The sequence below is a fragment of the Tachysurus vachellii genome, chromosome 10, assembly GCF_030014155.1.
Source record: "Tachysurus vachellii isolate PV-2020 chromosome 10, HZAU_Pvac_v1, whole genome shotgun sequence".
NCBI classification, from domain to species: Eukaryota; Metazoa; Chordata; class Actinopteri; order Siluriformes; family Bagridae; genus Tachysurus; species Tachysurus vachellii.
In genome coordinates, this window is record NC_083469.1 from 2,376,163 (window position 1) to 2,396,222 (window position 20,060).

The 20,060-nt window shown below is 40.7% G+C and overlaps 2 protein-coding genes across 5 annotated transcripts in view; both read left to right on the forward strand.

The window, feature by feature from the left end:
• Positions 1-2,571, forward strand: part of pabpc4 (poly(A) binding protein, cytoplasmic 4 (inducible form)) — a 30,352-nt gene extending 27,781 nt beyond the window's left edge. Inside the window, exons 11-14 of one of the 4 annotated variants that reach the window (XM_060878994.1) lie at positions 553-643; positions 1,963-2,093; positions 2,251-2,367; positions 2,479-2,571. In XM_060878994.1, coding sequence (XP_060734977.1) covers positions 553-643; positions 1,963-2,093; positions 2,251-2,343 — 315 coding nt within the window. In that variant the 3' untranslated portion in view covers positions 2,344-2,367; positions 2,479-2,571. The other 3 variants (XM_060878995.1, XM_060878996.1, XM_060878992.1) reach the window with 3 other exon arrangements.
• A 1,940-nt stretch (positions 2,572-4,511) lies between these two features.
• Positions 4,512-8,521, forward strand: ppie (peptidylprolyl isomerase E (cyclophilin E)). Its single transcript, XM_060879852.1, has 10 exons — positions 4,512-4,598; positions 5,155-5,253; positions 5,369-5,412; positions 5,548-5,574; positions 5,752-5,833; positions 5,942-6,045; positions 6,276-6,399; positions 6,695-6,880; positions 7,056-7,198; positions 8,291-8,521. The coding sequence occupies exons 1-10, from the start codon at positions 4,568-4,570 to the stop codon at positions 8,357-8,359; spliced, it is 909 nt and encodes a 302-aa protein (XP_060735835.1). The 5' UTR covers positions 4,512-4,567; the 3' UTR covers positions 8,360-8,521.
• Positions 8,522-20,060: the final 11,539 nt, after the last annotated feature.

Below are 20,060 nucleotides of genomic sequence, written 5' to 3' on the forward strand. Positions count from 1 at the left end.
CGGGGAGAACATGCAAACTCCACACACACAAGGTGGAGGCGGGAATCGAACCCCCAACCCTGGAGGTGTGAGGCGAACGTGCTGACCACTAAGCCACCGTGCCCCCCAATTTTAAACCAACAGAAAATAAAAAATAAACGCTGAATTCGACACACAAAATGTTCTAACTAGTTATAGATATAATCAGTTAGTAACTGAGTCACTTCTGGCTCTGTGGGTTTTTTTTTTCTGCCCAGGTTTCAACACAGCTTGGTTTTCCATCACAATATTTCACATCAACGAGTTCTACACATACATTTTAAAACTTTCACACTCATTCGTCATGTTTTTTGTTTGTTTGTTTTTGGTATGTCTGATTTTCAGTGTAAAATCAATCCATACCTTCTAGCAAACAAACCGATTGCATCAAATGTCACTGTTCAAATGTTCAAAATAAACAAGCAAACAGGTGTGAAAGTCGCAGCAAAAATGGTGTCAACACCTACGTAGTCATTTTACATCAATGACCTTTTTTTTTCAGTTGTGTATTAAAGCGTGTGTTTGTATTTTCAGGCCCAGCCAGCGGTGCACATACAGGGTCAGGAGCCTCTAACGGCCTCCATGCTGGCTGCAGCTCCTCCACAGGAACAGAAGCAGATGTTGGGTAAGTGGGACAGTTAGTTTGGCTACACACACAAACAGTCTCACAGACACACACACACACACACACACACACAAACAGTCTCACAGACACACACACACACACACACACACACAAACAGTCTCACAGACACACACACACACAAACAGTCTCACAGACACACACACACACACACAAACAGTCTCACAGGCACACACACACACACACACAAACAGTCTCACAGGCACACACACACACACACAGTCTCACACACACACACACACACACAAACAGTCTCACAGACACACACACACACAAACAGTCTCACCGACACACACACACACACACACACACACAAACAGTCTCACAGACACACACACACAAACAGTCTCACCGACACACACAGACACACACACTTACACAGACACACACAGCACACACTTACACAGACACACACACACACACACTTACACAGACACACACAAACAGTCTCACAGACACACACACTTACACAGACACACACAAACAGTCTCACCGACACACACAGACACACACACTTACACAGACACACACAGCACACACTTACACAGACACACACACAACACCCACTTACACAGACACACACACACACACTTACACAGACACACACAAACAGTCTCACAGACACACACTTACACAGACACACACAAACAGTCTCACCGACACACACAGACACACACACTTACACAGACACACACACAACACACACTTACACAGACACACACACACACACACACTCACACACCAAAGTTCTAAGTTTCAGACCTGACTACTCTTCTCTAAGTCATGTTTGCTTTTCTTTTTTTTCATCCCTTTCTCACTTCATTCCCTTTATCTATTTCTCCATATTTAATTTCTCTCCCTTTTTCTGTCTTCTTTTTTCTGTTTATCACCTCTTTTCCTTCTCCTCCCTAATATTATCATTAAACTCAATCACTCACACCTTTTTTTGCTCTTATTTTTCCTCATTATTATTCTGTTTTTCTCATTTTTCCTGTTTTCTGTATCTCCACCTGAATCTTCTCCTGTTTCTCCTTCACCTCTTATATGCTGTTCTTCATTTTTCATCTGCTTTACTTTTCTACTCTAATACTCTCTCTTTCTTTTTCTCTTTCTCTCTCTCTCTCACTCTCTCGCTCTCTCGTGCACTCTCTATCTCCCCCCTCTCTCTCTCTATCCCCCCTCTCTATCTCCCTCTCTCTCTCTCTCCCTCTCTCTCTCTCTCTCTCTCTCTCTCTCTCTATCCCACCTCTCTCTCTCCCCCTCTCTCTATCTCCCTCTTTCTCTCTCTCTCTCTCTCTCAGGTGAGCGTCTGTTCCCTTTAATCCAGGCCATGCACTCGACTCTGGCGGGGAAGATCACAGGGATGCTCCTGGAGATTGATAATTCTGAGCTGCTGCACATGCTCGAGTCCCACGAGTCTCTGCGCTCCAAGGTCAGAATCTCAGACATGTTCACACTCAATACAGTCCAAAATAAAAGAAAATCTCTGGACATCACTCAGGACAGAAAGTTCGGTTCACTTTTGCTAATCCATCATAATCGTGTGTGTGTGTGTGTGTGTGTGCGTGTGTGTGCGTGTGTGTGTGCAGGTGGAGGAGGCCGTTGCTGTGCTTCAGGCTCACCAGGCGAAGAAAGACGCGACACAAAAAGCTGGAGTAGTTGCTGCCACTGCTACATCATGACATGGAAACCTCACGGCCTAAACAGTTCCGTTCTGACATAAGACTTGACGTACCTTGTGTTTTTTTCCTCCGAATTATCCCTTTAATTAACGCTGCTACCTTATTTTCTTTCTTATTTGTTGTTTTCTCCTCCAGGCTGCAGCGAACTGTGGAGAAGTAGACGCCACACTGGCTGCTGCCTCCTATCACAACCGGAGACATACAAATATTTCGCTATAGACGTGTATATATATATATATATATATATATATATATATATATATATATATATATATATAAACAAAACATAAAAAAAGAGTAAAAGTCAAAGTCAAAAACATACTTGAACATTTTATTGCAGGGCTTATATTTTATAACTCTGTAATCATTTTTAAATCAACACCCAAACCCTATTTAAAGCTTATTTAAACACGGGGAAGTGTGGCCAGGCCGACAGACCCCTTTTTTTTCTACGAGGCCATCGAGCTTGGAGTTTTTCTCTTCGGTTGAGAGACGTGTGTGTTTTTGCTGGAACTCTGAGTGGTGTGGCCTTCTAAATAAAGGGATGACTATTTCAAAATGTTTTTGTGTTGTGTTTCGTTTCACTGACCACATGATCATTTTTGTACAGATACAGATTCGGTTCATATTGAAGTGTGTATTTCTGTCCCCTTAACCGTCGCATGGTTGTTGGTTCCAGAAAGGGTGGTGTGAATATTTCACAAACTGTTAATCCCCTGAAGTTTTCACACACAATCCAGTCTCTAGGGGTTATGCACAAAAGTGTGAAAAACAAAAACACATAGAAACACATAAACATTGACTCATTTACAACAGCAAAGATGTGGCTGATTTGCAACAAACAAATTCATTTGCCAAAAAATGTCACCACAAGTATTTCTGCTAGCTCCGTTCTGTCAGTAATGAGAAGTTAGAACTGGGAAATACGTTTACCACTGGAGAAACTTCTAGCAATGTTCTGCTATTAACAATCTGCCATTAGTGGTAAACATGTCCAAATATTGTTTGCTGCAGACAAAATAAATAGTTTAGTTATTTTGCCCTTATTATGGGTTTATTGCTTAATTAACAATATACATTTATCTGCTTCTCTCCCTGAGGTTATGTATATCAGTAGTGAATTAAAAGCTATGGCAAATAATCACTCTTTACAACTGTGCTGAGCAGAGAAGCATCTCAGAAGGCACATCAGTTCAAACCTTTGCTTCAGAAGCAGGTTCAGGTTTAGGTTTAGGCTCTGGTTTAGGTTCAGGTTTAGGTTCAGGTTTAGGTTTAGGCTCCGGTTTAGGTTCAGGTTTAGGTTCAGGTTTAGGTTTAGGCTCCGGTTCAGGTTTAGGCTCCTGTTTAGGTTCAGGTTCAGGTTTAGGTTCAGGTTTAGGCTCCTGTTTAGGTTCAGGTTTAGGTTTAGGTTCAGGTTCAGGTTTAGTTTCAGGTTCAGCTTTAGTTTCAGGTTCAGGTTCCCTTTGTTAACTTCAACAGTCCACATCAGCTAAACTTTACTGAGTGTAGATAAAATGGAATAAAACTGAGGTAAACAACTGTTTTTGTTGTGTTTTTGTTGTTCTATAATGTTTACATGCTAATATTGTTAGGAATTAAACAATTTACAAAAAAAGCATTAAAACACATGAAATAATTAAATAACGGGAGAAACTTGTCACTTATTTTGGAACATTTATGTTTGTGAAATAATTTCTGTGAAACTTTAGAATTAAAAACTGTAGATTAAGTGGCTCAAAATAAAGGTGCGTAAACATTTACACTCATTTGTTTTTTTACAAAACATTCTACGCCACAACACAAGATGGCGGACGAGCAGTCAGGAGACCGCACAGTTATATTTTCCACACCTTATCTCTGCCTAGCCCCGCCCCTGAACTAGCAGATATATTTTATATACACTCAAATTCCTGATTTAAAAAAAGATTAAAATAACTAGAACATAATTTTTAACACTGGAATAACATCTAAATGTGAGCTATTTTCTGTTTTTTTTTTAACCGCTTTATTTTATATTCTTTAACTTCGCAGAATGTGACCGACGTCTGCATAGTCCAATCAACTGAAGGCTTTAACAAATGAACCAATCACAGCTCGCGACGCTTAACGGGGGGGGGGAACCATCTTCGTTTGAGAGGCGGAATTTGTCCCAATACGGGTGGGGAAAAATAAAACGAAGGAATTGTATATTCTCGCTGGTCAGAGGTTAAGGGTTAGAAACAAAATGGCGGCGACTAAACGTGTGCTTTATATCGGTAAGTGTTTTGTTTATTATTTATTATATATTTCAGTGTTTATATTTCAGTAGTCAGTATTAGTGTAAGTAGTTTTCTGTGTTTAACATACAAGGAATTATATGGTTAATGTTAATATATGGTTAATGTTATAAAATAAAATAAAAACAGAAGATAAACATGGATAATATTTTATTTTGCTTTTTTTTTTTTATTTAGAAAAAAGTTTTCTTTTTTTTAATATATAAAAAGTGAGTCCTGCTTTAATCCCCACGTTTGTTTTGTCTGCTGTTCTGATTTGATTTGACATTTTATTTATTAATTAATTTATTAAACCTTTTCTGTAGCTGTATTGTGTTTATTTGATGTTAAATGTTACAAAAACTTCTGTTCCTTTTTGTCTTTAAGCTCCAATACAGTTTATTTTTAAGCTCCTTATTTAAATAGTAACTTATAAAGTGAACCGGGCTCCTGTTTTGTGGGGAATTAAAGGTGTGAGGACAAAAAATGCACCACGTAATTATTCATGTGATGAATAAGATGCGAAACGTGTGTGTGTGTGTGTGTGTGTGTTTAGGTGGTTTAGCAGAAGAAGTGGATGAGAAAGTCCTGCATGCTGCATTTATTCCTTTTGGAGACATTACGGATATTCAGATCCCTCTGGATTATGAAACCGGTAATAATAATAATAATAACAAGCCCAGACATTTATCTCAGATGAATATGAGTATTAATGACAACTGTATTTATGATGATGAACAGAGCTGAAGTCAGTGTTTTTGTCCTCACAGAGAAGCATCGTGGTTTTGCCTTCATCGAGTTTGAGCTGGCTGAGGTGAGCGTCTCACTTTTATTTTAATCATTCAGCTAATTTAAAAACATGGAGGAAAATCTTCCACAGATATTTCTGTTTCTGATCATTACCGTTAGATGTCAAATGGAACCTTTTTTTTATCTTTATTTTTAACAGGATGCTGCAGCGGCCATCGATAACATGGTAAGATTGAACGAAAGACACGTTTTATGTCATTGTGTTTGTCCGGTGAACGAACATTTCTGGTGTAAAAGTTCTACATCTGTTATATCACGAGTCCTGGACGAGTTCAGTGCCGCATTCAGATTATTTCTTCTCACAATGCTTCGGGTTATTTATTTCTCTTACCTTGTTCCTCAGAACGAGTCTGAGCTCTTTGGTCGGACCATCAGAGTGAACATCGCCAAACCCATGAGGATTAAAGAGGGCTCGTCTCGACCGGGTCGGTGCAACAACATGCACAACATCCAGTCCTTAATATCCATTAAACACAAACGTACGCATTCTGTACTGTGGGATGTTTACGGATCGCTTTCTTTCTTCCTCACAGTCTGGTCCGATGACGATTGGCTGAAAAAGTTCTCGGGGAAGACGACGGAGGAAGCCGAAGAGGCGGAGCCGGCGGGAGAGTCGAACAAAACCGCGACCCAGGAGGTGAAACCAAAAAAAAAAAAAAAGACGAGCTGTGACCGGTTTGGGTTTCAGTAAAATAGACACGCTGTAATTCTGTACAGTGTTGAGTTTAAAAAGGGATCAGAGCCGTTTATGGCGGGTGACGTAACTTTAGAAACGGAGGAGTAGGTTGCTTGGAACTGGCTGGTAGAAAGTTTTGTAGGGAAAACGATTGTGCAGGTGAAAAATTACTCTGTGTGTGTGTGTTCCAGGGCGAGCCGCCTGCTAAGAAGGGCAGAGCGAACCCACAGGTCTACATGGACATCAAGATCGGTAATAAACCTGCAGGAAGACTGCGCATGTTACTCCGAGCTGACGTCGTGCCCATGACTGCAGGTACGAGCGATTTTTATAAAACATGCTGCTGTAAAGTTACGTGACATTTAATTTTGTCCTCTTATGAAATATTTGGGAGACAAGGAGTTAAAAATATGACATTTTTAACTGAGAGATTTTAAAAAATTGTTCAGCTTTTATGAACTTAAAATAAGCAGCTTTCGGCTTCGACCACTAGGTGTCGCTATTACACGAATTCACATCAAATCCTGAAGATCGTCAGCTCCATGAAGCGAGTTATTAAAGACGCGATCCGAACCTTTAGCTCTTTAGCTTTGTCTCTTTTTTGTGTTAGAGAACTTCCGCTGCCTGTGTACGCACGAGAAAGGGTTCGGCTTCAAGGGCAGCAGCTTCCACAGGATCATCCCTCAGTTCATGTGTCAGGGAGGAGATTTCACCAACCACAACGGCACCGGCGGCAAATCCATCTACGGACGCAAGTTTGACGACGAAAACTTTGTGCTCAAACACACCGGTCCAGGTGAGGATCCGCTTTTACATAATAAACGTATGGATGTGAAAATCTACACGTTCAGTCACGGATGTCGCATCAAAGCAGACATTCATTCATCAAGGTCACGTGGAAATGTTTTCGTGGCTGATTGTGCTTCTATCTTTCTGTGTGTGTGTGTGTGTGTGTGTGTGTGTGTGTGTAGGTCTTCTCTCAATGGCGAACTCTGGGTCGAACACAAACGGCTCACAGTTCTTCATCACCTGCGACAAAACAGACTGGCTGGATAACAAGCACGTGGTGTTCGGGGAGCTGCTAGAGGGCATAGATGTGTTGCGGACCATGGAGGTGTGTGTGTGTGAGAGCGTGTGTGTGTGGCAGAGTGTGTGTGGCAGAGGTAGGGTCGCAAAATTCCAGGAATTTTCAAGGCTAGAAACTTTCCATGGGAATTAACGGGAATATATGGAAATAAACTGGGAATTAAAAATAAATACAGAGTCGCCTATAACAAGTAACTTAAATGTAGTTTAAAAAAAATAGCAAAGCGTAATTTTGTTTAAAACAACAAGATTTAATGCAGTTTAAGTTGAATTTGTTCCCTGCGTTCCTCGGTCACGCAGCACACAGCACACTGCTTACTGGAGGGCCATTGAGGCCACAAACCCACTGCATGTACTTGCACAGTAACACTTTATTTTAGGGTCATTTAACTAGTTTCTTATTAGCATGAATATTAATAGAATATTGTCTATTTATTAGTACTTATTACTCACATATTAATGCCTTATTCTGCATTACCTTATTCTACATTCTTAATTGTACCCAATACCTAAACTTAATAACTACATTGCTAACTCTTAATAAGCGGTCAATTAGGAGTGTTACCACATGCACAGATAATTTGATGACCCCCCCCCACTTGAAAAAAAAATGCTTCATTTTACATTTTGATTGAGACGTTTTTAGAAGGCCAAGGGTGGGGGGTGCTTTTATTTTACAGCAATCACAGGGAAATATGTTTATTACAATTAATAAGTTTATTATGTTTATTACAAGCATAATAATGTTTATTATGCTTTTGTGTTACTCAATGAAATAATCAGTTAAAGTTCTACTTACAATTAAATCAGTCAAGACATCATTTTTAAAATGTGTGTTACCTTACATGTACGTCTGCTTATGACCAAAGTGTTTATTTATGTTTGTATATGATATAGTTTATATACATCTCCCTATATTTCCAAATAATTCCCATAAATTCCCATGAAAAGTTTTTCCGGAAATTCTTATTCTTCTCATTGTGTAAATATGCCTGCAGTTTAATGGTTATTTATGGAAAATAAATCTGTTTTTGATGTGAAGAGAGAAGCATCAGATGTCACACTTGTGTATAATAATTATTTATGATTATTTCTGACTGTTCCTTTATGTCCTCTGTAGGCTCAGGGAAGTAAAGATGGCAAACCCAAACAGAAGATTATTATATCTGATTGTGGGGAGTACGTCTGATCACCTGGACCTGTGGCGCGCGCGTGTGTGTGTGTGTGTGTGTGTGTAACGTGTGTGTGTGTGTGTGTGTGTGTGTCGGGAATAGTGTTCCTTCACTCAACTCACTCAGATGCTTCTTTTGTATGTTGGATTTGTAAATATCTAATAAATTTTTATAATGAATTGTGGCTTATATTTTTTATCAGGATCTTCAGTCATTATTTAAAAAAAAAAAAAAAACAAACGATGTGAAATTGATTTAATGGCCGTTCATCCAGTGCAGCTTCCACAGACCTTTTGTCCTGAATAAAAGACAAGCCTTATTAAAGTTACAGCTTTATTTATGATCGCACTCTTTCCAGTCGCTGATATGAACTAGTAAGTAAATAAAATCGACGATGGTGAGGAAAAGCTCCCTGAGATGATATGAGGAAGAAACCTTGAGAGGAACCAGACTCAGAAGTGAACCTCATCTTCATTTAGGTGACACTAGACAGGAAATAATGTCATTTATACAACAGTTTATAGTTCAGTGGAATTAAGTAACCAAGATCTCCTTGCAGAACTTTCCCCAGCACTGAACCACCGAGTGAAGAGACTCTAACCACGAGTAGGTCGTCAGGATGGATCGGGTAGGTCTGGAAAGAAGAAGCGTTTAATATCAGTTTATGGTGTTCGTGTGGTAGCATCAATAAAATACAAAAGAGATCACTGGAAAAACAAATGGAACTAAAGACTTCACTGGGACAATTTGCTGATTCAGCCACAGGGTTCCCACATGTCCTGGAAAATTAATGACCAATGTTCCAGTCCTGGAAAACACATGGAAAATGAGAGAAAACATAAATTGCCCTGGCAAAAATCTTGTCCTGGAAAATTATTATTTTTAAATGTTCTTGATCGTTTAAAGAACAGTTTACAACTGGGCAAAACAATTAACGTTAGTAACAGAAAGCGCTCTGTTCAGGGACGCCGAGTTTTGACAGGTTTTTTTGTTATGCTGTTTAATCTCGCTGTGACGGATGACGCTGTCTTGTGTTGGAGGTTTCAGGTGCTAGGAATGGTTTAAGTGCTCGAATGTTTTCAGCAAATGGTGACGGGTAAGCAGGTTATATTAACCTTGTTAATCTGAATATCATGTGCAAGGGGAATGTACAGCAAACTAAAGCATGCATGACGGCATCGGCCTGAGAAAGGAAAGGGTATTAATATGTGCCGTCTTTTTATTTTATAAATGTTGAAATTTCATTCACATGACAAATTGTCTTTAAAAGTAATCCATCCACACAGTCCCCAAACCTGTTTTATGGGCGATATAAGTAGTCAAAATTAGATATTCTACTGACGCGATGCACAGCGAATCATACATTGAACAATTATTTGCATGCTCAAAGTGCAGCACAGACTAGTGTTGTAAACATAAGGCGAAGGCCGGTAACATATAATAGGTTTACTTACAGTATATAAACTTAAAAACACGTTTGCAAATGTGATATTGATTTTTGCACCAGTTCACTAAACAAGAAGTTAAGTGACCTCCTTTCTATCCTTCACTAACCATAGTAGTTCCAAACAAAGCCGGAGCAGAACGTTTTTAGCAACATACAATACAGTGGCGTTTCCTTGAATATGCGTTTATTAACGAATCGTTTGTGAAAGTGAATACCATCATAAATACCGTCATTTTCTTTATTAATAAATGAATACGTATTTTGAATGACTCGTTTGAAAGAGCTCAGTGTGTGTATCTGGTGTTTTTCTAATTTTATAGTTAAGTAATAGTCATAAAGTGTATGTTTTTAAGACTTCTGGAGAGAAGAACATACTACTTTAGGCTGTGAATCGGTGATCCTTGTCTTTTTTTCCTAAATTTGAAATGTCCTGGAAAAGTCCTGGAAAATGATCTCTGAAAAAGAGTGGGAACCCTGAGCAGATAAGATCTCAGATCTCATGGTGGTGTATAATAGGAGTGCTCAGATCCAGGTAAAGCAAAAGGGCATACTAATATAAACGTTACATAAGTGTCGGACCCATCAAAGATACTGCTGTATGTTATATGACCTGCGTGCCACCACCACGGAACGAGCTGTTAGCCGTTAGCCACAGTAGGTTCCATTCACTCACTCACTCATTTTTTACCTCTTATCCGAACTACCTCGGGTCACGGGGAGCCTGTGCATCTCAGGCGTCATCGGGCATCAAGGCAGGATACACCCTGGACGGAGTGCCAACCCATCGCAGGGCACACACACACACACACACTCTCATTCACACACTACGGACAATTTTCCAGAGATGCCAATCAACCTAGCATGCATGTCTTTGGACCGGGGGAGGAAACCGGAGTACCCGGAGGAAACCCCCGAGGCACGGGGAGAACATGCAAACTCCACACACACAGGGCAGGGGCGGGAATTGAACCCCCAACCCTGGAGGTGTGAGGCGAACGTGCTAACCACTAAACCACCGTGCCCCCAAGATTAATATTAGATATATTTAGTTCACAATGTGTATGTATTTACCCCCAATGAACAAGTCTGAGGTGACTCAGGTGACTGTGGGGAGGAAAAACTCCCTTAGACGGTAAAGGAAGAAACCTTGAGAGGAACCAGACTCAATGGGGAACGTCATCCTCATATGGGTGACACTAGAGGGTGTGATTATAAATATACTGTACAGTCTGAGAAATGTTGTAATGATGCAAAAGACCACATGGAGTTCACATCTCCTCTTTAGTATCGCAGGTATTTATGTTCACCTTTGTGTGATTTGTCTAACACATGCTCTGTGTTGCAGTAAGACAGATATCTATCCTTTCTAGCCCATTAGGTTCATTATTTTATTTGTTTTCTCTCTCTAGCGTCTCCCAACCCGAAAGACATTATGATTGGTTGACTTTGTATGTACTGTAAGGCTAAAATGGTTAAGTCTGTGTCTGGTTTATACATTTTTATTTTCACTGGGATGTTGGTATTTAGATGGTTTTGACCTGACTGGTTTTCATCTCCATTATTTTTTCCTTTGTATTCTTGTCGATCTGTTTTTTTTTAAATCAGATCTTGGTCTTGAACCTCCATGTGCTCCTGCTTGCTCTGATGCAACCTGCATATTTGTGTAGACCGAAGAAATGTAAATGTGTCCAGTTCTTTCCTTTTCACAAGGTCTTATGGAAAATAGGAGAACAAGGACGTCACTTTTCGTAAGTCATCAAGTTTGAACACAGATAAAGACACACTGTGATTTTAGCGCTATATAAAACTCCAGTTAGGTTTGTGGATGTTGTGGAGACCAGTCCAGAAAAGTCCAAGTGCTAAATGTTGTCCTGAATGTAGGAAGAGGCTCCTCCTCATTCTCACTGTTTTCACTTCACTGACCTTCTGGGTTTGGTCCAGCAGGATGTTGTCTTCAATCACTGGAAAGCTGTCTTCTGCTGCTTGGTGCTGTTCTCAAACCAGGCTGTGATGTTGTCCATCAGGATGTTGTCAATGGTGCAGGTGTAAACGTTCCTTAATATCTTACAGGGCAGTTTATAGTCACTTAAACACCTAAGGTTGTACAGAAACTGACGGGCCTTCATAACTAGGGGGTCAGCGTGTCAGGACCATGACAGGTCTTGCAAGATCTGAGAACAACGGTATCAGAAACTGTCCACTCTCTCCACTGGGGCTCATTGATCCTGACGGGAAGGCAGCTTCTCTCCTGCTTCATGATGACATCCACTATCAACTCCTTGATAGGAGGAGATTGGCTTTCTAGCACCGGTTCTCTGGCATTTTAACCTATTCCAGGTAACAGTGGTGATAACAGTTGTGGTTGAATTGGAAGTGACCACACAGGCGTATGTGTACAGTCAGCAGGGGCCTCAGGACACAACCTTGAGGGGCTCTATTGGAGATTTGGGGTTACACTAACTTAATCCCACTTGGTGGTGAGTTCAGAGGTAATTATTGGGGGCATAGAAGCCTTTATTATCGCCACATATACATTACAGCACAATGGAATTCTTTTTCTTCACATACCCCAACTGAGGAGGTTGGGGTCAGAGTGCAGGGGCAGCTATGATACAGCGCCCCTGGAGCAGGGAGGGTTGAGGGCCTTGCTCAAGGGCCCAGCAGTGGCAGCTTGGCTGTGCTGGGGCTTGAACCCCGATCCTCCGATCAACAACCCAGAGCCTTAACCAGAGCCTTAACCAGTTGCGACACCACTGCCCAATTATGGTTAAAATATGATATAATTATGGTTCTAAAATCAACAAACTGCAATTTCTTCTTCCTGCTGTCCAGGTGGCTCTGGGCTATTGGTAGAAGGCATCATTTGTAAAGAGATTTGGATGGAATACAGATTATGGGTCCAGTACATCAGGCAGTAAAGAGGTGGTGATGACTCTGTCCAGCCTTTCAGAGCATTGAGGCTGGTGGACTGAGGCTTCTTTGGGAACTGTGATGAAGTGTTTGAAGCATTTTGGGGCAACTTCCTGCTCAAAAGACTTACTGTTCACTGGTACTAGATGGTCAGTGTTGTCCTGTTCACCCTTCCTCATGTTGTACTCCAAGATGAAGAAAGCATTTCTGGTGCTGACGCTATCCACAAACATACTGTCGTTAGCAGTAAAGCGGCCCCATCAAGATGCAACAAGATACTCTTGTAATTGCATGACTGGTTCTTTTGTCCCAGCATCAAGAACCCAGATATGAGCTTCATGCACCTTTGCCATATTATTATAACTCTAGTCACCTCTTCCAGGGTTAAAACTTCCCCTCTAAGTGCGGTGCGGACTCCTGTCCTGTCAGTCAATCTACTGTTTTGATTTATGTAAATTTCTATGGAAACTTAAACAAGGAAAGACGTCAAGCAGCAGTTTAGTTAGTCGGGTTGCAGAAAGTCTTTGAAGAACAAGGTGATAGAAAGTGGTAACTTGTAAAGTGTTTGTTTAACTTTTTAACATTTCAGGTAGGTTTTCAAAATCATTTAATTCCTTCTGCTTAAAAATGGAAATATTTTGCATTTCAGGAATAATTTAGAATTTTTATTTATACCTTTTATTCTATTTCTACACTGACATCAGTGATGGAGCAACATCTGGACATACTTCTGTTTTTCACAGGTAAGAGGTGTGTGTGTGTTTTTATTTTTAATATACCATAAATGGGCTTAGTGGTTAGCACGTTCTCCTCACACCTCCAGGTTTGGGGGTTCGATTCCCGCCTCCACCTTGTGTGTGTGGAGTTTGCATGTTCTCCCCGTGCCTCGGGGGTTTCCTCCGGGTACTCCAGTTTCCTCCCCCGGTCCAAAGACATGCATGGTAGGTTGATTGGCATCTCTGGAAAAATTGTCCGTAGTGTGTGTGATTGTGTGAGTGAATGAGAGTGTGTGTGTGTGTGCCCTGTGATGGGTTGGCACTCCGTCCAGGGTGTATCCTGCCTTGATGCCCGATGACGCCTGAGATAGGCACAGGCTCCCCGTGACCCGAGGTAGTTCGGATAAGCGGTAGAAGATGAGTGAGTGAGTGAGTGAATGAATGTACCATAAATGTTTTTTTTTCTACTATAGACATAACATTTTATATCATTTGTTTTAAACAGGAATTGTTCCCTGTGTCCTGTCTATGACTCGTAAGTATTATCTGGTCCAGCAGAAAAGAAGTTGGACCGATGCTCAGATTTTCTGCCAAGCCTCACACACAGACTTGGCTATCATCAGAAACAGCGACGACATGATTGAGCTTCAGAATGAAGCACAGGCTCAAAATTTCAGTTCGGCTGCTTGGATTGGAATGTACAGTGATATTTACGCCTGGCGCTGGACCTTCCAAAATGACCCAGTGGGAAATATGAGATTTTGGGATGACGGTGAGCCTAACAACAGGAACGGAGATCAAAACTGTGGCGCGGTAAAATTGTTTAGGGCAGGGGTCGTCAACCTTAAAGACTCAAAGAGTCATTTGGACCCGTTTCCCTCAGAAATGAAAAAACACAGGGAGCCACAAAACCCTTTTGACATCTAAAATGAAGAGAACAGCCGCATATAGCGTTTTTTTATGGAACGTAGAGAAAAAACTGTAGTGTGTTGCTTTTTAAATCAGTGCACTGCTACTGAGTAAACGCAATTTTATTGCTGCAGGCAAACAAAAATATTTTGAACAGTTTAAACTAACCTTAACAAAAAAGGTTAGACGCTCGGTTGAAGGTTACTTTCAAATAAAATGTTCAGTGTCTAATTGAGTCCTCTTCGTATTCATGACATTAAAATTTTAACTTGCCGGCTGCAGCAAACCAAAAATGCGTCTGCTTCTGTGTGTCGGATTTCGCAAGTCGGCGGTTTTGACGCATATTTTGAGCGACAAACAAATTAAACACGGTTTATTTTAATGTTACAAGAGCATCATAATCTTAGAATTTCATTTTTTTAAAAAGTAACTAACTAAAATAAAATAAGTTGAAATTAAATATTTACTTTCCAAATCGGGGGGTCACGGTGGCTTAGTGGTTAGCACGTTCGTCTCACACCTCTAGGGTCGGGGTTCGATTCCCGCCTCTGCCTTGTGTGTGTGGAGTTTGCATGTTCTCCCCGTGCCTCGGGGGTTTCCTCCGGGTACTCCGGTTTCCTCCCCCAGTCCAAAGACATGCATGGTAGGTTGATTGGCATCTCTGGAAAATTGACCGTAGTGTGTGAGTGAATGAGAGTGTGTGTGTGTGTGCCCTGCGATGGGTTGGCACTCCGTCCAGGGTGTATCCTGCCTTGATGCCCGATGACGCCTGAGATAGGCACAGGCTCCCCGTGACCCGAGGTAGTTCGGATAAGTGGTAGAAAATGAGTGAGTGAGTGAGAATCTACAGGGAGCCGCAACAGACGGATGAAAGAGCCACTTGCCGACCCCTGGTTTAGAGGTTCAGTTTATCTAGAGCCAAATGTGTGAGTGATTTTTTTTTTTTTACTCGGTTTCTGATAAACTTCCTCGCTCATGCTGTATTGTGCTGTATCTATTCTCACAGAAACAAAAACTCTCAATGACCGCTACATTTACATATCCAATAAGACAGACTGGTTTGAAGCTCGGGCTTACTGCAGAAAGTATCACACAGACCTGGCCAGTCCGAGAGACGAAAATGAAAACGTAATTTTAGAGGAACTTGTCTCTGGCGTGACTTGGTTTGGTATGTTTAAAGACCCTTGGAAGTGGGTAGACAATACTAACTTCTCCTATGTGAGCTGGATGGATGGAGAACCTGATAATCATGCCTTTCTTCTGTTACTCGGGTATGTTCGATATTACAGTGTTATATTCACTGCTTTTTGGATGGATGTGGAATCGTGTGTTCGTGTTTGTGTTTGTAGATGTGTTTACAATTAAATATTCAGTGACAAAACGACAAATCTTAAGGATGAAGATCCGGTCCAGTCAGGATTTGAGCGGTCCTGCAGTAAATGCAGCCATCTTGGAGAAGGTGAGTCTCATCCTCCAACAGAGGCCACTGAAAACGTACAGAACCTTCAATGTACAAAGAACTGTAATAAAATTCTGTAGAATTTTTACAGCCGTTCGTCCGTCCAGCAGTATTTAGTAATAAAAGTCTTCTTCTGTTTTTCAGATCAACCAGGAACTAAAAGACGGTGGGATGAACCAGGACATCCTTGTGAAATGGAGAGTAAAACCAAATGGATCGATATTTCACAAGGAGACAGAATCTAAAAAAGAAGAACTCTAATTCTGTGTCTCATATTCAGTGAATGATGCAATGAGTTTGTTATTTTTCTTTACTCAGGACACACTAGAGGTTTTTCACCATTTCAGGAACCATGATATATACCGTCTAGGCATTTTATTGCTATCTGTATCATAAGAATGACCCATTTTATTCCTAATCTGCTAGAGTTTATATTCTATGAGATGTAAGTATAAATTATTAATATAGGAATTCCGTTGTACTCGTTTTATACGCTGAGCTTTACATTTATGGGCCTCATAATGGGCCTCGTTTATCAAATAAGGAACTTAATTTGGTTTATTTACAAAATGGCACGAGGACACGACTGGGACGTTCTGTTGAAACGATGTTAACGAATTACAAATTTTTTGTCTGAAGGTTCCTATAATTAACATACAATTCTTAGTGGGTTAGTGGGTCTTCTGTTGCTCGTCTGCAGATGGTTCAAAACGCCGCAGCACGTCTGGTCACTGGCACGCGCAAATACGAGCACATTTCCCCTATTTTAGCGTCACTTCATTGGCTGCCCATACATTTTATGATCCATTTTAAAATTCTCTTATTCGTTTTTAACTCTTTAAGTGGTCTTTCCCCACCCTACATTTCTGAGCTGCTACACCCTTATAGACCCACCCGTTCTCTCAGGTCAGCTGATCAACTGCTCCTGAATGTACCCAAGACGAAACGGAAGCTTAGAGCGGACCGGCCCTTTGCTGTAATAGCTCCTAAATTGTGGAACGATCTGCCATTGCCCATTAGTCAGGCCTCTTCATTGTCTTCTTTTAAGTCGCTTCTTAAAACCAACCTCTTTTCCTTGGCTTTTAACACCTGATTTTGTCATTTTGTTTCTTAGTTTGTTTTCTTGTTTTTATGTCTTGTATGAGTTGAGTATTTTATGTGTATATATTCTTCTGTACAGCACTCTGGTCAACTTTGGTTGTTTTAAAGTGCTTTATAAATAAAGTTTGATTGATTGATTGATTGATTGATTGATTGATTGATTGATTGATTGATTGATGCAATTCATTTCATATCCACTTTTATAAATGATGCCCAATATCACTGTATTTAAAAAAAAAAAAAGGAAAGAAACCTAATTGACACAGAAATGTTAAAATGTCAGGTATTTTTCACCAAATAAGTTTCTATGGAAATGATTTCAAAATGTTACAAACTTCTGGAGCTGATATTCTGATCATTTTCTTAATTTTTCTTCTTTTAGGATTTGACTAATAAAGTTGATTCATTCATCCAAACTGCGACCATGATCGTATTTATAAAATGCTTGTCGTTTAAAAAAAAACAACAGAATATTTATTATATCTGCACAAATGAAAAGAAGAGATGAGATTGGTAAGTTGTCTTGAGTAAGAGATGAGATTGGTAAGAAGAGAATGGTAAGTTGTCTTACCATTAGCCAAATAGATAACTAGTTTTCACCAGGGGACACACAAGCACCACAGACTGAATTGAACAGTATGTATAGATGTTGCTTCTTTTCTCTAACTTTGTTCAACTCAAATATACAGTATAACATAACGTCGCTGTCGGGCGGAAACCTCGTATGTCCAAATTTGGTCAATTTCATATTTTTTCACATATCGATGGTATTGGTCAGTCCCCACGTGGGTCTGTTATTTTTACAAGTTATTAACCAATCTAAAGTCTTGAAAATAGCTTGAGCGCAAATCTCATAACTCCATTGGACACCAACTGTCCACCTCTTCCTCACTCCGTGTGAGAGCTTCACGGCATATTTCTCCTCAAGAAGAGTCGCAACGAATCAACACATCTTCTGAGGTAAATGTCTTCAAAACACTGGGCTCAAAGAAAAAAAATCTTGACCCCCGCTAGTTCTGGTGCTCGTCTGAGGACAGGAATTTAGCGCAAGACAATCCACTGCAACGCGGACTAAACCCTGTGCACTGCAGATAAGGTACGGCGTTTTTTTAATTTCCTGAAAAATAACGGTTTTGGAGATACGAGGATTCCGCCCGACAGCGACGATAACTGAGTTTCTAAACTGGAGACAGTTCTGGGGAATGTGAAGGCCAGTCAATGGCATCCATGCATTTGTTTGTTACTGACTGAGTATCAACCTACTAGATCCCTTCGGTCTTCCAACCAGGATCTACTGTTTACCCCAAAGTATTGCTGCCCCCAGGCTCTGGAACGCCTTGCCACTGTCCATTAGACAAGCCTCTTCTCTTAATATTTTTAAGTCCAGGCTAAAGACATTTTTATTTTTAAAAGCATATGGCTGATGGGATATTTGTACGATTTTTCTGTTTGTTTGTTGTGTGTTTTTCTGTTTTTAATGACCTAATGGAAAGCACATTGGTTGAAGGAAGTTGTAATTCATTCAATTATTCACTCACTCATTTTCTACCGCTTATCCGAACTACCTCGGGTCACGGGGAGCCTGTGCCTATCTCAGGCGTCATCGGGCATCAAGGCAGGATACACCCTGGACGGAGTGCCAACCCATCACAGGGCACACACACACACTCTCATTCACTCACACAATCACACACTACGGTCAATTTTCCAGAGATGCCAATCAACCTACCATGCATGTCTTTGGACCGGGGGAGGAAATAACTGAGTGCTCCGTTACATTACAACACTGCTAAACTCTTATAATTAGTCACTAGACTATGAAATTGCTTTACCTTAAAGAATGATTCGGATTCTTCTATCCGGATAGCCGAAATATTGGCCAAGATACCATCAATTTGCTCTGGATTATTGGTGATTGCTTTGGGGTTACAAGCCATTCAAATTTCAATACAATGTACCAATGAAATGCTTATCAATGTATCTAGATTTTTCATCACTCTTTAAATACATAATATTTTGGGTCCTACTTGGACAAACAGCTTACAATGAGCACGTAATTTTTTGTTTTGTCCAGATGCACAGCTTCTCCATATTAGCCTTTCAAAAGGGATTGATGTCGTAATCAACTTGAAACATGACTGATATCTAACACTAAACAAAGTACTCAGAGATTTCGTAACCAGTAGCTTAATTCATACTGGTTTTGCAGAACTAGCGTTGCTCGGTTCTTTTTTCTGCAACTGATAAACATTGTAAGTAAAGTTTTTTTATTGCATACATTTCAGATATGTCCGTTTACATTTCTAGCTAATTATATTCCACTCATTTCTTCAATGGCATTGAGCTAGTTAGTGGCTTAGCTGCTTTTTAGCTTCACACTACTATGTTGTAGACTTCACTCACTCATTTTCTACCGCTTATCCGAACTACCTCGGGTCACGGGGAGCCTGTGCCTATCTCAGGCGTCATCGGGCATCAAGGCAGGATACACCCTGGATGGAGTGCCAACCCATCACAGGGCACACACACACACACACTCTCATTCACTCACGCAATCACACACTATGGTCAATTTTCCAGAGATGCCAATCAACCTACCATGCATGTCTTTGGACCGGGGGAGGAAACCTGAGTACCCGGAGGAAACCCCCGAGGCACGGGGAGAACATGCAAACTCCACACACACAAGGTGGAGGCGGGAATCGAACCCCCAACCCTGGAGGTGTGAGGCGAACGTGCTAACCACTAAGCCACCGTGACCCCTGCATGTTGTAGACCTGATTTTCTAAAAGTCCTTGAGATCTATACAGAGCTATATGTCAGTAACAAACGTGTGTTTTTCCATGATTTTAAAAACCACCACCTGCCACTGGTGTGATTTGTTCCACTGTGTTCACTGGGTTGTCTTCCTTGTATTTTCTTACTGAGTTATTCCTTACAGCTGTCATGTCTGGCTTGTGCTTTAGAGGTCCAAAGCTACATCCATCTTTCTGTAAAGCTGGAAAATGGAGAGAAAATATCCGAATAAATATGTGTGTGTTGCATGAACGTGGGCATATATTACATAACCGATAACAAAACCTCTATGGAGAGAGTGTATTCTAGCAGGCGGTGTGATAGCGCATCACATCCAGCAGGTGGCATAATGGACTGGAATATGAAAGGACCACTGGAAT